The sequence below is a fragment of the Lutra lutra genome, chromosome 4, assembly GCF_902655055.1.
Source record: "Lutra lutra chromosome 4, mLutLut1.2, whole genome shotgun sequence".
In the NCBI taxonomy this organism is placed as follows: domain Eukaryota; kingdom Metazoa; phylum Chordata; class Mammalia; order Carnivora; family Mustelidae; genus Lutra; species Lutra lutra.
Genome location: NC_062281.1, coordinates 912,422 through 925,727, shown reverse-complemented (window position 1 = coordinate 925,727; position 13,306 = coordinate 912,422). Strand labels below are relative to the sequence as shown.

At 66.1% G+C, this 13,306-nt stretch overlaps 1 protein-coding gene across 6 annotated transcripts; it reads right to left on the bottom strand.

The window, feature by feature from the left end:
• Positions 1–735: 735 nt before the first annotated feature.
• Positions 736–13,044, bottom strand: PUF60 (poly(U) binding splicing factor 60). 6 transcript variants are annotated; one of them, XM_047727542.1, is made up of 12 exons: positions 12,906–13,044; positions 8,640–8,723; positions 6,306–6,401; positions 6,102–6,191; positions 5,117–5,167; positions 2,762–2,923; positions 2,587–2,679; positions 2,223–2,436; positions 1,940–2,130; positions 1,660–1,795; positions 1,258–1,493; positions 736–1,158 (listed from the first exon to the last, which is right to left on the bottom strand). In XM_047727542.1, exons 1-12 carry the CDS (start codon positions 12,927–12,929, stop codon positions 859–861), a joined length of 1,677 nt encoding a protein of 558 aa, XP_047583498.1. In that variant the 5' UTR covers positions 12,930–13,044; the 3' UTR covers positions 736–858. The 6 variants fall into 6 exon arrangements, with proteins under 6 accessions (XP_047583498.1, XP_047583494.1, XP_047583499.1 ...); XM_047727538.1 differs by having other exon boundaries at positions 8,640–8,720; positions 12,906–13,034; XM_047727543.1 differs by lacking the exon at positions 5,117–5,167.
• Between the last annotated feature and the right edge of the window lie 262 nt (positions 13,045–13,306).

Genomic DNA, 13,306 nt, shown 5'->3' with positions numbered 1-13,306 from the left:
GGCGGAGGTCGGCTGAGGCGGGGGCCGGGGGCCCTGGTGGGCGCGGCCCGGCCGGCGCTCAGAGTCTGGGGAGACGGCGACGGCGGCCGCGCATCCCGCCCAGCCCGCTCGTCCGCCGCTGTGCCGCAGCCGGAACAGCCGCCGCTGCCCGCCGGACTGCCCCGCCGACAACCGCCGGCCGCCGCGCAGCCCGCCGGGAAGCCGAGGCCCGCCCTCGCCGCTGGGAACTGCAAACCCCACAAGTCCCCGCGCTGCTGGCGCCTCCGAGAGCCCGTAGCTGCCCCACGCACAGCCTGCCGGGAAGCCCCGCTCCCGTCCGCAAAGCACGCCGGGACATGAAGTCGGCCTAAGGCCCGCGCTCCCGCAGGCGTCCTGGAGGCTTCCTGGCCATCAACCCCCATCCCCCGCCTCGGTCCCCTCCCCAGGATGGTACCCACGAACCCCACCGCGGCTGGCCAGCCGTCCCCCCCGCCCACCCCGCCCGGCTCCTCCCGCGGGCCTTCTCCTAGCACCCGTCGGGTACAGGTGACACGGTGGGGGGGGGGGGGGGGGGCGGGGGTGTAAGCCCCGCTCCGGGACCGCAGGGGAGCCCCAGTGTACTCCGCAGCCGGCCCGCCTCCCCCTCCTCCGGAGAAGGGAGGTGCTCGCAGGCCCTCAAGGACCCCTGTCTGTTCCTTCCCCCAGGCTTGCCCCCGGGAGCCCAGAAGCACAGGACCACTGTCACACAGGGAGGTTGAGGGCCAAGGCATCTGCACCTTTATCCCCACGTGGGCGGCTGGGCCTGAGACACCAACACATCACTCTAGAGAACCCCGAGGAAACAAGGAGCAAGTGCAAGTCCGGGCAACAGGGCCAAGGTCACGCAGAAAGGTCACTGTTATCAAAACGCTCCTGGTCATACACTTCAGCCACCACCTTGCGACCAGCAAACCAGCGCCCATTGAGGGCCTGGATGGCCTTGTGAGTCTCAGAGGCTACGGAGAACTCCACAAAAATCTTGACGATGATCTCCGCATCCTCCTCCTCGCCTTGCTTCTCCTGGTAGATGATGACGCGGTTGACAGCACCAAACTTGCCACACTCCTCGGTCACCTCCCCCTCCAGGTCATCATCGATGTCCTTGGGGTCCACCATGTTGCGCAGAACCATCACTGTGGACTGTGCGGGGGAGGACAGCGGAGCGCTGCAGCAGGCTGAACCACCCCCGCCCCAGCTACCCGCCACCGCCACCACCCTGCACAGGCCCCCACCGCCCACCTCCTGCTTGCGCAGCAGCTTCTGCATCACCATGTGGCGGGCGCTGCTGCCGGAGATGCTCATGTGCTCCTGCTCGCTCAGCATCTCCGGCCGCTCCGATTCGGGGAACAGCTCCTCCTCTTCCTTCTCCTTCTTGGGCTCCAGGAGACCCAGCGTTGGAGGGCTGGCCAGGATGGGGTTGACCACTCCCACAGAGGGGATGGTGACCGGAATGGGAGGCCGGGCTGGGGTCACACCTGCGCAAACCCACCAGATCCAGCAGTCACGCTCCCCCATCTCTGCCCCTCCCGGGAAAGTGCCCCCACCCCACTCAGCCACGGCTGAGCAAGGTCCTACCCACCCAGGGTTATGCCCAGAGGACTAACAGGGGAAGGAGGGAAGGCATGACCCATCCAGGCTCACCTGTGATGACTCCTGGGGCCTGGGCAGCCATGACTGCCTGGGGCAAAGCCCCCAGAGGCTGGGCCAGAGTCAGTGCGGGGGAGACCAGTCCAGGCGTGGCCAGGGTACCCAGCACCGCTGCTCCAGCCACTGCTTCCTGCAGCCCGGAAGATCACCACACTCAGTCCCCAGTCTGGCCGCCCCCGCTCAAGACCACACCAAGAGCCAGCCCCCAAAGGACGAGGGAGGGAGGGAGGGGCTGTCACCCACAAATGAACTATGTGGCTGGGCCATCCCTCACCTGAGCTGTGATCTTGGCTGTGGCAGCAGCTGCAGCCACAGCCGCAGCGGGCGGGAGGCCTCCAGGGCTGGCAGGTGTGAGCAGGGGCATGGGGGGGGTGACAGCCTTGCCCACTCGCAAGTACTGGCCACCCAGATCAAAGAGGTTCATGGAAGACACGGCATCCTGGGACGACTGGGCCTTCTCATACTCTGCAGGGCAGGAGCAGCGGTGAGGGGGAGCTACGGTGCCGGGTGGGCCCCACCCGTGGGCCCCACCCTTGCCACGCTCTCTCCAGACTCACCAATGAAACCATAACCCTTGTGCTTGCCAGTCGTAGGGTCCCGGGCGAGCGTGCAAGATTTGATCTTGCCAAAGGCCTCAAAGACGCTCTTGATGTCATCATCTGAAAGGTCCTGGTGCACAGACGCCACATAGATGCGGTTGAAAGCTCGAGCCTCCTCAGCCAGCTGGTCTATGATGGGCTGCGCCTGGCCTATGTTGCTGGGTCTGCCCACCTGGGAGAGAGGCAGGGCACACAGCCCCCAGTCAGCAAGGCCTGGCCACGTCAGACTTCAGGCTTCTAGAGAGGCTGCTCGGCGTTGCCTGGCTGACTGAGAACAGAGAACACACGTGCCAGCCCCGAGGCCCATCTCCCTGGCCCTCACCTTGATGTTCCTGCCTCCTAGCATCACCGAGTTCATCTGCTCCAAGGCAAGCTGAGCAGCTTCTGGGACCTCGTACTCCACAAAGGCAAAGCCCTGGGTACAGGAACGTGCCGTGAGGCCAACAGAGCCCAAGGTGGGGAGGGTGGGGCCTGGGGAGGGGCAGACTAAAGCCCACCTTGTGCTTCATGGTGACGGAGTCCCAGGACATGTCAATGCTCTTGATGGGTCCAAAGGGAGCAAAAGCCTGGCGGATGGTGTCCTCCCCAAGCTCATAGTAGATGGACCCCACGTAGACCCGGCACATGATGGCCAGTGCCCGCTGCCGCTGAGCTGCCATCTGGAGCAGGACACAAGGGGAGAGAGAGAGCCCCTGGCTTGTGAGGGGGTGGCAAGAGGCTGGGCAGCCCACTCCCCTCCTGGCCCACCTACCCAGCTCCGCCGGGGGGAGGGCTCCCCACGCGGCAGCACGGTGCAGGCCCAGCTCCTGCGGTCAGGGTAGCAGGGGTCAACAGCACCCTACCCCCAGGAAGGAAGGTCAGGCCCAAAGGCAGGACACGGACGCACCCCGGCCCATCCAGGTCCTGGGCAGACCGGCAGCAAAGCTGACAGGGGCCAGGAGGCAGGGCTGCACGCCCTCCCACCATGCCCACCTTCCAGTCTGGGGGCCAGGTACCCCAAGCTGGGCTGGAAGATCCTCCCAGGGTCCTGGGCGAGTGCTCCGACAGAAGAGGGAAGGGGAAGCCATCCAGGCTGGAGGGACCCGCTAGCGTGGAGGCAAGAGAAGGGGCACAAGACAGGGCAGCTACTGCCCAGAAGAGAGCCCAGGGGAGGAGGTCAGGAGCCCAGATGGGGGCTCCCCAGAGAGAGAACAAAGAGCAGCTGCTCAGGCAGGGCCAGCTCAGGCGGGGGCTGGGCATTCTGCAAGCCCCTCAGTGTGCTCAGCACCTGACCAAAAAGGGGTGGCTGGAGCTCACGCCGGCAGCCCCGAGGCCAGGCCCCCAGGAACATCAGAAGGTGGCAGAGCCGCCAAAAAGAGAAGCCCTGGGGCTCCCTGGAGTAGGGAGACAACAGGCCCAGCAGGCCCAGAGCTCTGCTTGGACAGACACTGCCTCTGCACTAGGGCCAGCCGGGGCCGAGGGACCTTTCCACGCCCTCAGGGATGGGCTTCCCACCCAGGCCCCCTCTGCACGATGTGCGAGGCGGGGCGGGGGGGGGGGGTGTCCCCACAGCCACACGCAGTGGGCCACCAGGAGGAGCTGAGCCCTGGGGAAGACCACAGACCCAGGAGAGGCAAAGAAGATGGGGCCCTGGCTCTAACTTCTCCATAAACAGGGGCTCCCCTCACCCTCACAAGGCCCCCATAACCGGGGGCCAGTTTCCCTCTTCAGACACCACCTGGCCTAGTATATAGACCAGGCCTCCCCTTCCCTCCAGGAGGAGCCTAAAAGTCAAGTCCGCATATCCCCCAAACTAGGAATCCCCCCGCAAATGGGACTGCCCTCCTCAAACTGGGCTCCCAACAAGTATGCCTCAGGCCCCTGCTGAGACCGAGGACCCCAAAAGTGGAACTATGTCCCCTCTTGCAACAGGCAGCCCGAAAGGAAGTCACATGCCTCTCGGGTCACAACTCCCCACGAGGGAGCCTATCTCCTCTTCAGTGTGGGCTTCCCAACAGGTGGGCCAAGAGCCCTCTCCCTGACACCCCCCGCCCCCGACAGACGCTTCCCAGAGAAGACACTGGGTCTGTCTGGCCACACCTCCTGTGAGAGCAGCACACGCAGGGATGAGCCCAGGAAGAGCCATGCTTCCCCTCAGACTTCCTGGAGCAGGGCCTGGCCTCCTCCTCAGCTGGCCTCTGGGATGATGGAGGAGCATCTCCTTCCCAGACTCCTCCGCCCATGGCAGCCAAGGCCTCAGGCACCGCCTCTGCCTCCTCCCGGGCCCACTCTGGGCTCAGCCCAGCCCCTGGCGGCTCCCCGGCTGCACGGCCCCTACGCCCTGCGGACAGCCAGGCCCAGAGGACCAAGTCCTCGCCCGTCCCTCTCCTGCTTGCTTGGCACTCCCCAGCCCCCCCACCCCATCCAACCATCCTCCCTCCAGGGTCTGATGGGGCCGGGAGTCAGGACTCTTCTCCCCTCGGGGGCCTGACCCCTTCTCAACCCAGGAGCCCAGGCCAGCCCGGAGACCAGCAAAGCCGGCGGCCCAGGCATGGCACCTTGTGCGTGCGGGCGACATGGATGCCGCTGGGCCTGGCGTGGGCAGCTGCCGTCCTGGCCTGCTGCCCTCCGCAGTTACCTGGCCGGTTAGTTTTAAGGCGGGACCTCAGAGCAGATGGAGGCCTCCCCAGGGGCGGTCCCGGCTGGGTGCCCGCCCACACCACTGGCCCCGCCACGCCTGGCGCTGTGCTGCGCTCGTCCCGAGCTGGCGGGCAGGGCCGGCTGGGGGAGCAAGGTCCCCAGCGCGGGCTGCACTGCCCCCCTCTAGCCTGACTAAGGACATGAGCCCGGAAGAAGTGAGCATTTCTATTGACCGATTGCAAAGGTGAGAGAGGATCTCCAAAGCCCATTGTCACTGCTGCCATCTGAAAGACAGTAAACACAGAGTTCAGTCTGTTGCGGCCGAGCAGCCTCCCGCTCTCGCACCTCACGCAGGCGGCGGCAGGGCCCGGAGTCCCGCCCTGCCAGGGACGTCCGCCTGCCTTCCCAAACTGCCAGCCGCCTGGCCAGCCACCGGCACCTGCCCGGGGCGGGCCTCAGAGCCCCAGGTGCCCCGCCCCACAGCCTGGCCGGCAGGGCAGAAGGAGGGGAGGGGGCGGAGGGAGGGAAGGGAGGAGGCGGCGGAGGAGGAGGTGGTGGAGGAGGAGGAGGAGGAAGAGGAGGGTGCAGGTGGAGCACAGTGAAGAGCCAGGGTGTCTCCTGAGGGCCGGGCAGGGGGCAGGGGGCTCGAGGCCCAGGCACCTGTCAGCCTCGCCCTGGCCTCTTCCCCACAGCCATGGCTGCTGGTGGCCACAGGGCTAGAGCAGGAGGCTGCTGGAGGCGCCCCCAGCCCTGTCCTCTCTGTCCTGGACCCCTACTCAGGTGGTCTGGACTCACTGCAGGGGTCGGGGCCTGACCGCTCTCATCCGAGGCCAAGGGGACGGGAAGGAAGGCCCCTACATGCCGCACCACCCGGCGCACAGGCAACCTGAGGCAACAATTTCAAGTCCAAGAGGAGGAGCCAACTCAGGGGGCGGGGCACAGCTACAGCGCCAGGGCAGGGAGGGGCCCATGGGCACTCAGCGGATGGGTAAGGCTGGGCCACTCGTGCCCCACGGAGGAGCCTGGGCGCCCCAAGAACGAGTCCTTGAGAAACAGAAGCACAACAGCTTGTGGGGATGGCCACAGGCACAGGAGGAAGAGAAGGAAGAGGAGGCGGAGGTGGCGGGGAGGGGCGGCGGAGGTTCCCCGGCCCAGGCGGGTGGGGCGGCCTCCAGCAGAGCCAGCAGCGAGCCGGAGCGCGGGGGCCCAGGGGCTCACCTGCAGGTTGGTGAGCTGCTGCTGCTGGTGCGCGATGGTCTGCTTCACCAGCACGCTCTTGATGCTCTGCTCCATGGCGTACTTCTTGGCCTGCGGGAGGAGGTGGTGAGGGGCAGTGGGGGGCCCGGTCTACAGAGGGTGCGCCCTCCTCCACCCTCCGCCCCCCAAGCCCTGCCCCCGACTCCCCAGGAGGTGCGCTCTCACCTTCTGGAGGGCCTCTTGCTGCTCGGGCGTCAGAGGAGGCAGTCCCAGCTTCGCGGCCGTGCTCTGCCCGTTCTCCATCTTGATGGAGTCCGTCCCCTGCAGGTGGGCAGCAGGGAAGTCATTAAGAACGAGCTTGAGAGCTCCCCCACACGGCCCCCGGGACCCCGCCCCGCAGAGCCGCACAAGGCCTCCAGGCCCGGCCCACTCCCCAGGGACAGGCAGCTCTGCCCTTCTACCATCTCCCTGTGCCTGTCCCTATGCCTGTCTCTCCCAAGACCCATGCCACTGAGGCAGGCAGGTACCTTGGGGGCCTTGGGACGAGCCAGAGCATCGGCAGGGCCCTGGCCACAAGGCCTCCTCAGGAGTTAGGAAGACAGGCAGGAAGCAGGAGGGCCCAGTGCTCGTCGCAAAACCGAGCCCAGAGCTTCAGCCCTGAGCCGGGAGAGAGCTGGCCCCAGCCACCCTTTACAAGGCAAGGGGGCCATGGTCCCCTGGATGTGCAGGGACTCCTCATTCCTGGACCACGTGGCATCCACCCCCGCCCCCCACACCCTCCCTCAGCCCCAGCCAGGCTCGCAGACTCGACGTCCCTGCTTGGGCAGAGTTCTAGGGGCCACTCAAGAAGCAAGTAAGGGAAACGGTCTCCCTCCCAGCACACCTCCATGCAGCGCCCCACCCCCCCCACCCCCACTGTTGAGAACCTGGAGCTGCTCTCCCTGGCCACAACAGCCCATCTCCACCAAACTCCTCCCTGGGCTGTGCTTAGCCCCTGGGAAGAGAGGCCAGGAGCAGACCAGCCACGGAGGAAAGTGGGGCTCTCCGCACCCTAGCCCGGCGAGCATGGGCACCCGGAGATATTCTGGGGGAGGGGGAGGGCAGGCACAGCCCGCCACAGATAGACTCAATGCAACCAGGATTAAGTTTACATTCCTTCTGCCAAAACCCCTGTCTAAGCTGTCCGCAGGGAGAGAACAGAGCCGTGCAAGGAAAAAGCGAAGCACAGCTACTGAGCCAAAGAGTGTGTGCACCAGGGGTCGGGTCACAGCAGCCTGCCCACCAGCTCACAGGGCCTGGCACTGCCCAGCAACTGCAATGACAGACCACCGCCGGCCCCCGCCAGAGGAGGTGCTCTGCTGCAAACAGCACACAGCCTAAGGAGGGACAGCGGAGAAGGCAGATCCCCAGTGCAGACGTGAGGAGCAACGACAGAGTTTCGAAGGAGGCAGGCAGGGGCCAGCTGACCCAAACCCCAAGAACCACCATCCTGACCAGCCCAAGTATTGGGTTTCTAGCACAGGGTCAAAGGGCAGGAGGGGCCTGGAGGCCCCCAGTCTGGCCCCTAAAGCCTGTCCTCTCCGCCCTCCCAAGCTGGCCCCAAGCCCGGTTCTTCTTAGTGGGACAGAGGCCCTGAGAGCCAGGGGCTGTGACTCTAGAGCAGGCTGTCACCATGGTAATCAATGCCAACCCCCTTCCAGCCCCTTAGAAGCTTTTCAATCTCTTCTTTGTCTGGATAAACAAAAGGGCCTTCTCCCATCAACCAGGGCAGGGGAGGGCTGGCTAGAGGGACGTCCTGGCCCTTTCGCCCATCTGCTTCAGCCCCCGTAATTTCTCAGGATCCAGGCTGCATACCACGGCCAGCCCTCCCCTGAGTGTGCCGGGGGGCCCACAAGAGGGCCCAGCTCCAACAGGCCCCCAGGCCACCTTGTCAGGCCCCCACTACAACCCACGGAGAAGCACAAAGAACCTCATTACCCAGCAACAAGGCCTGGCTCCACCTCCTACAGGACATGCTCCCAAGGGCAGAGGCACCCCAGCGGGACCAGGCCTGCCCACACCCACTCGGAAGCCCGGCCCAAGCCCCACACAGACCCCGGGCTCTCACTTGCAGGTTACTCTGCTTTGTTGTTTTATCTAAATTTCAGATTTGAAATGAAAATCTGTGTTTCTGGTCCTTACTACCCATCACATTCTGCAACAGCGCGGCTGCCCTCTGGAACGGCGTGATGGCTAACAACTGACACCAGCTCTGGCTCAGCCCCCACCTGGCCATCGTCACCACCTGCCCGAAGTCTGAAGGCGCACGACGCTGCGAGCCACCGCAGAAGCAGGGTGGACGCTATGGGGAGAGGCTGGAGCCAGGCATGAGGCTGGGCGGTGAGGGAGGAGACAGGCACCTCTACCCAGGAGGCAGAGAAGAATCCCTAGGGCTCCTCCCACCCCACCCCCATCTCTCTGGGCCCAGGGACACGCAGGCAGGCGGGCGGGCGGGCAGGCAGGCAGATGGGCGGGCGGGCGGGCAGGCGGGCCTGAGGGCAAGGATGCTGAGGTCAGTACCTGTGGAGGTTTCCATTTGTCTCCCGCTGCCACCACTGCCGCCGCCGCCGGCTCGGACCCCCCTCCTTGCTGGCCATTGACCTGCTGCAGGCAGGAAGGAGAGGCTGTAATGGACAGTCATAAGACCACCCGCCCCGGCCCTCTCTCCCCTTCCCTAGCTAAGGGCTAAGTGCCCACGGATGAGAAAGAGAATCCAGCTGGGGCAGCCCAGCTCTGGCCTGGCTCCTGGACACCCCACAGTAGCCCACTCACCCCACTCGTTCTGCCAGGACACCTGCAGCTGCCCAGGGCCCGGCAGAATCTAGGGTAGCCCGGAGTCGGCAGGGAGTCATCAGGAAAGGCCAGGACAGAGAATAAGTAAGAGAGCTCCCGCCCCATGTCAAGGAAAGGCATCCTCCCTGCACCTGAAGCCGCCCCCTGGCCCCAGAGCTGAGGTCCTGAAAGATCAGTTCCTCTCTGGCCAGCAGGCTGGGACAGGCCAGACGGGATGACGAGGGGCACAGCTGGCCATCTTCCCTCACCCCTCCTGAGGCAGACGGGCACCTCTCTGCAGCAGCACGCCCCCTCCCCCGTTGAGCATCAGTCCCAACGCCTTCCACAGACTCTGCTCAAGCCCACACCCCCAGCCCCTCGTGAGGGCCCTTCTGAGGAGGGCTGCGCTCTGCGTGACAGGGCCAGGCAGGTGGTCTGTGTGCACAAGCCTCCCTCCCGCAGCGGACAAACGGTCCAGGGCTGGCAGCTGAGAGCCTGGCCACACCCCACACCCAGAGGAGCCAACGGCAGGAGCAAAGGCAGGCCAAGGGCAGGAGGTGGGCCACGTCACGGGGAAGGGAGACCGCTGAAAGGGCCTTGAGACCTAGTCCGCCTTCTCGGAGGCTACACGGCCGGAACTGAGAGCAGAACACACTTACCCTGCTCCCATCTTCTAAGGCCTACCGCCCTCTAGGAACACAGGGGACAGCCATGCCCATCCTTGGAGCCCCGTACACAAAGTCAGAGGCTAAGCGGACGTGGCCAGAGCGCGTCTGAGGCCTTCGAGCCCCAAAGGAGACAGCAACACAAGCCTGTGTGTGCTAGAGCCGTGGCCAGCGGCACGGGCGCTGCGGCTGAAGCTGCTCTGAGCTCCGCGACGCCGCTACATCAGAGAGAGCCGAGGGCCGGGGCCCTTCTGGCATGGGTCCCCCCAAGTGGGCATTCGGCAGCTGGGGACGGTGCCCGTGTCCGGCTTGCCTGAGTCCTCCGGCACCCCAGGAGCACATGTGGAGCGGAGGCTGCCCTGTCAGGGCCCACAGCAAGGACCACTTCAGTCCGGGGGCGCAATCCCGTCTCTTGACCCACGAACACAGCCAACCCGAGGGCGCGTTCATCAACAGCTTCCGGCTCTCCCGAGTCAACCACCAGCCCGCACAGGAAGCGGGCGTCGCTGCGGCAGAGCACGGCTCAGGGGAGACGTCTAAGGAAAAATCAGTCCAGGAGCAGGTGCTACACACGACCTCCCACTGCCTCCAAAAGAGACCACGTCCCTCGTCCCGCAGAGCCCCAGCTTCCGCTCTAAGTACACACTAGAAGAGCCTGGAGAAAACGGTCACTTATCATCACAGCTGGTCACACGCCGCCTCCCCCTGGCAATGGAAACAGGAGGCTCTGTGATCACAAAGCTCCCCACACCTGGCGGCAGTCCGTGCCTGAAGGGGGAGAAGTGCCCTCTGGGGGGCAACACGGCCCCTTGAGTCGGGCCCCAACTCCAGCACTGCCACAGCTCACCAGACCAAAGAGGATTATTTCCATCAGAAAACCAGCAAAGTTAAGCAATTCCTTAACATTCCCAGGTTTCTGGCTCCCCAGGCCTTGTGCCCTGGGGCTGGCACGAAGACTCACTCCGTGCGCGGCAGGCAGGCCACCAGTTCCGTGACCAGCAGCACGGGCGTGACACCCAGAGTCCACGCCACAGAGCGGAGCCGCTGCGGGGCGCTCCCCGTCCACTCAGTCCTCTGCCCGTGGTGCCCTGCTCGCTGCCAGACGAGACACACGCCAAGTGGCACCCACAAGAGAGGACTTCTGTGCGTCACGAGCACTAGCAGGGAAGTCAAGCACAAGATGCAAAGAAAGGGACGGAGGAGGCACCTGGGGTCTAGGCAGCCGCGGAGGCCGAGGAGACAGTGCGCACGCAGGGTCTTCAGGAGGAGGAGAGAGACAGTGGCCCCAGGGAAGGCAGAGGGTCTGAGGCCCCTGCCAGATGGAACCCAAGGGTAACGGTCCCAAGCAGGAGTGAGCCCAGCTGTCACAGGTAGGGAAGAACGGCCGGTAAGTCAGAGACACGCTGCGTCCCCGGAAGACTGTGTCCCTGACACGAAGGGCTGTGGCCTGCTCCTGCAGCCAGCGGGTGGAAGGCACGGTGACAAGAGCACTTCTGCATCCTCCTGTGTCCTTCCCTAGCGGATCACCAGCCGCCCAGTTCAGTGCCCCTCTGCCCTCCCAGAAGAGCCGAAACCCGTCTAAGGGCAGAAACCGGCGTTGTCCAGCAGGCGGGGCCCCGAGACACAACCAGTTCTCACCACGCCCAGCCGAGGCGACAAGAAAACAGACTGGAAATGTGGCCGCTGAACAGGCATGAAGAGGAGCCCGTCAGGCCACAGCCGGGAGCCCACGCCCGGAATCGGAGACACACCGGACTCTGGATCTTTGCAGCTTCCCGCACCCACGGACACGTGCACGGGTTAACCCCCGGAGAGGACTCACGGCCAACACAGCCTACGGCCACCTCAGCTTACGGGGCTCGGACCTCGTGCCCACGTCCGCCTCTACCGGGATTACGTCGGGCACTGTGCCGCAGCAGAGCGGGGACAGCTCTCCCCTCCGTCCGCAGCCGTGCAGGTGCTGCCGGTCAGAGCCTCCCGCAGCCACCGAGGCTGAGTGCGCTCAGGGGACACCCACCACCCACCCTCGTTGGCTCCTCTTCCTCCTCCACGTTCCACACCTTCCCAGGAGCGTGGGGCCCCATCTTCAAGCCGCCGCCTCCTTCCCGGCCGAGTCTGGCCGCTCCGTGGGACCCGCCGAGCCCTCCACCCCATCTCTTCTCTAACTTCCCTCCCGCCCAAGTCACGTGCTCCTGGGCTTCAACGGGAAGACGCGGTAGAAAGATGGCCGGGTCTCCGAATCCCACACTGGGTTCCCCTAACCGGGGACCTCTCTTCCCTGGGGGTCCGATCTCGCTGGGTGACACGGGTCCAGCCTCCCTCCCTGTGTGCAAGCCCCAGCTCAGGGCCTGGCCAAGGCCTAGGTCTAGCCTAAGCAGACTCCCTGACCCCAAACGCCTTCCCTATCCTTCCAGCCTGCAGCCACCTGCCAACGCTGCCTTCACAGACAGGCCCCATCATGTCCCTCTGGGTACAGGTCGGCGGCAGGTAACGGGGATGAAGTGACGCCGTGAAGAGTCCAGGAGGACACTCATTTGAGAGGAGAAGGGAGGCAAAAGGGTCAAGGGAGACGTCACCATGGAAGCCCGGCACCAGGGCTCTCGTCCAAGCGACTCACTCGATGTCACTAAGAAGTAGCTGAGCACTGAGCGGGGCAGGGAGGGGCTCCCCCGTGGGTGCCCAGAGCACCCCGAGCACTGGTCCCTCGGGCTCGCAGTCCGTGGTCTCCGTGTCCGCCAGACCCGCCAACAGGGCAGGGGCTGCCTGCGGCTCCCCACGGTGGCCCGACACCCGTGACCGCCCGAGAGAGTAACGGCTCGAGGAATGTGTGCTCAGCACGTTCGTTCCCCCGTCCTCGGCCGGAGCGGAGCCCCTGCTAGCCGGCCGGCCCTCCCCGCAGAGCATCCGCGAGCCCCGCTTCCTGCCCACAGGCCCCGCACGCCCGGCGGCCCCTGCGCTCCGCCGGGAGGAGACGCCATCGCTCCCAGGAGCCCCGCCGTCAAGTCCGAGCCACGGGCGCCCGGGCTGGCAGAACGCTGCGACGGCCGCCTGGCGCCGCCCCGAGGCCGCTCGCCTCCGCCAGATCCGCCGCACCCGGAGGGGGCCGCGCCCCGCGCGCCGCACGGCCCCCCGACGGCGGCCGCCGGAAGCCGCAGCCCGCGAGCCGGAAGCTGAGGCCGCTGGCCGGCCCCCGCCTCACGCCCGCCCCGCCCCCGCCCCGCGCGACCAAGAGCCGCGAAGGCCCGGGACCGACGGCCGCGTCTCCGAGGGGCCTTCGACGCCCTGGCCGGGACGACGACTGCCCCCCGCCAGCTGAGCGGCGGCCCGCGGTGACGGGCGGCTCACTTACGAGAGCTATGGTCGCCGTCGCCATCTTGCGTCCGTCGCGGCCGCCGCGCGCGCCACACGCTCCTGCTCCCTCTGTGGTCTCGCGCGATCTGGGCGCCGGCGAAAGAGCCCGAAGGAGATCGGAAGTCTCGCGATAAAAGGCTCTTTCGCCTTCGAAGGGGGAGGGGCTGGGGGAGGAATCAGCTTCCGGTGTGAGGAAGGCCCGTTAAGACCCCGTAGCAGAGCGGACGGAAGGGGCGGGGCCGGGGCGGGGCCAGGGGCGGCTCTAGTCCCGGCGGTGGCCGTGGCGCGCGTAGCTCTCCCCGGCGCGGTGCGTGTGCGGGCTCCGCCTGGGCTTCCCCCTCGTCGGCGGAGGGCCGTCCCGCCTCGGTTCGTCTCAGCGAGCCCCTCGCGGCCCCTCCC

Coding starts and splice junctions, on each gene's coding strand:
- PUF60 (XM_047727542.1), bottom strand. CDS start 12,929: ATGGCGACGGCGACCATAGCTCTC. Junction 5,168..6,101: donor AGCAGCTCACCAACCTGCAG/GTGAGCCCCTGG, acceptor ACTGTCTTTCAG/ATGGCAGCAGTGACAATGGG. Junction 1,159..1,257: donor AGCTGCTGCGCAAGCAGGAG/GTGGGCGGTGGG, acceptor TCCCCCGCACAG/TCCACAGTGATGGTTCTGCG.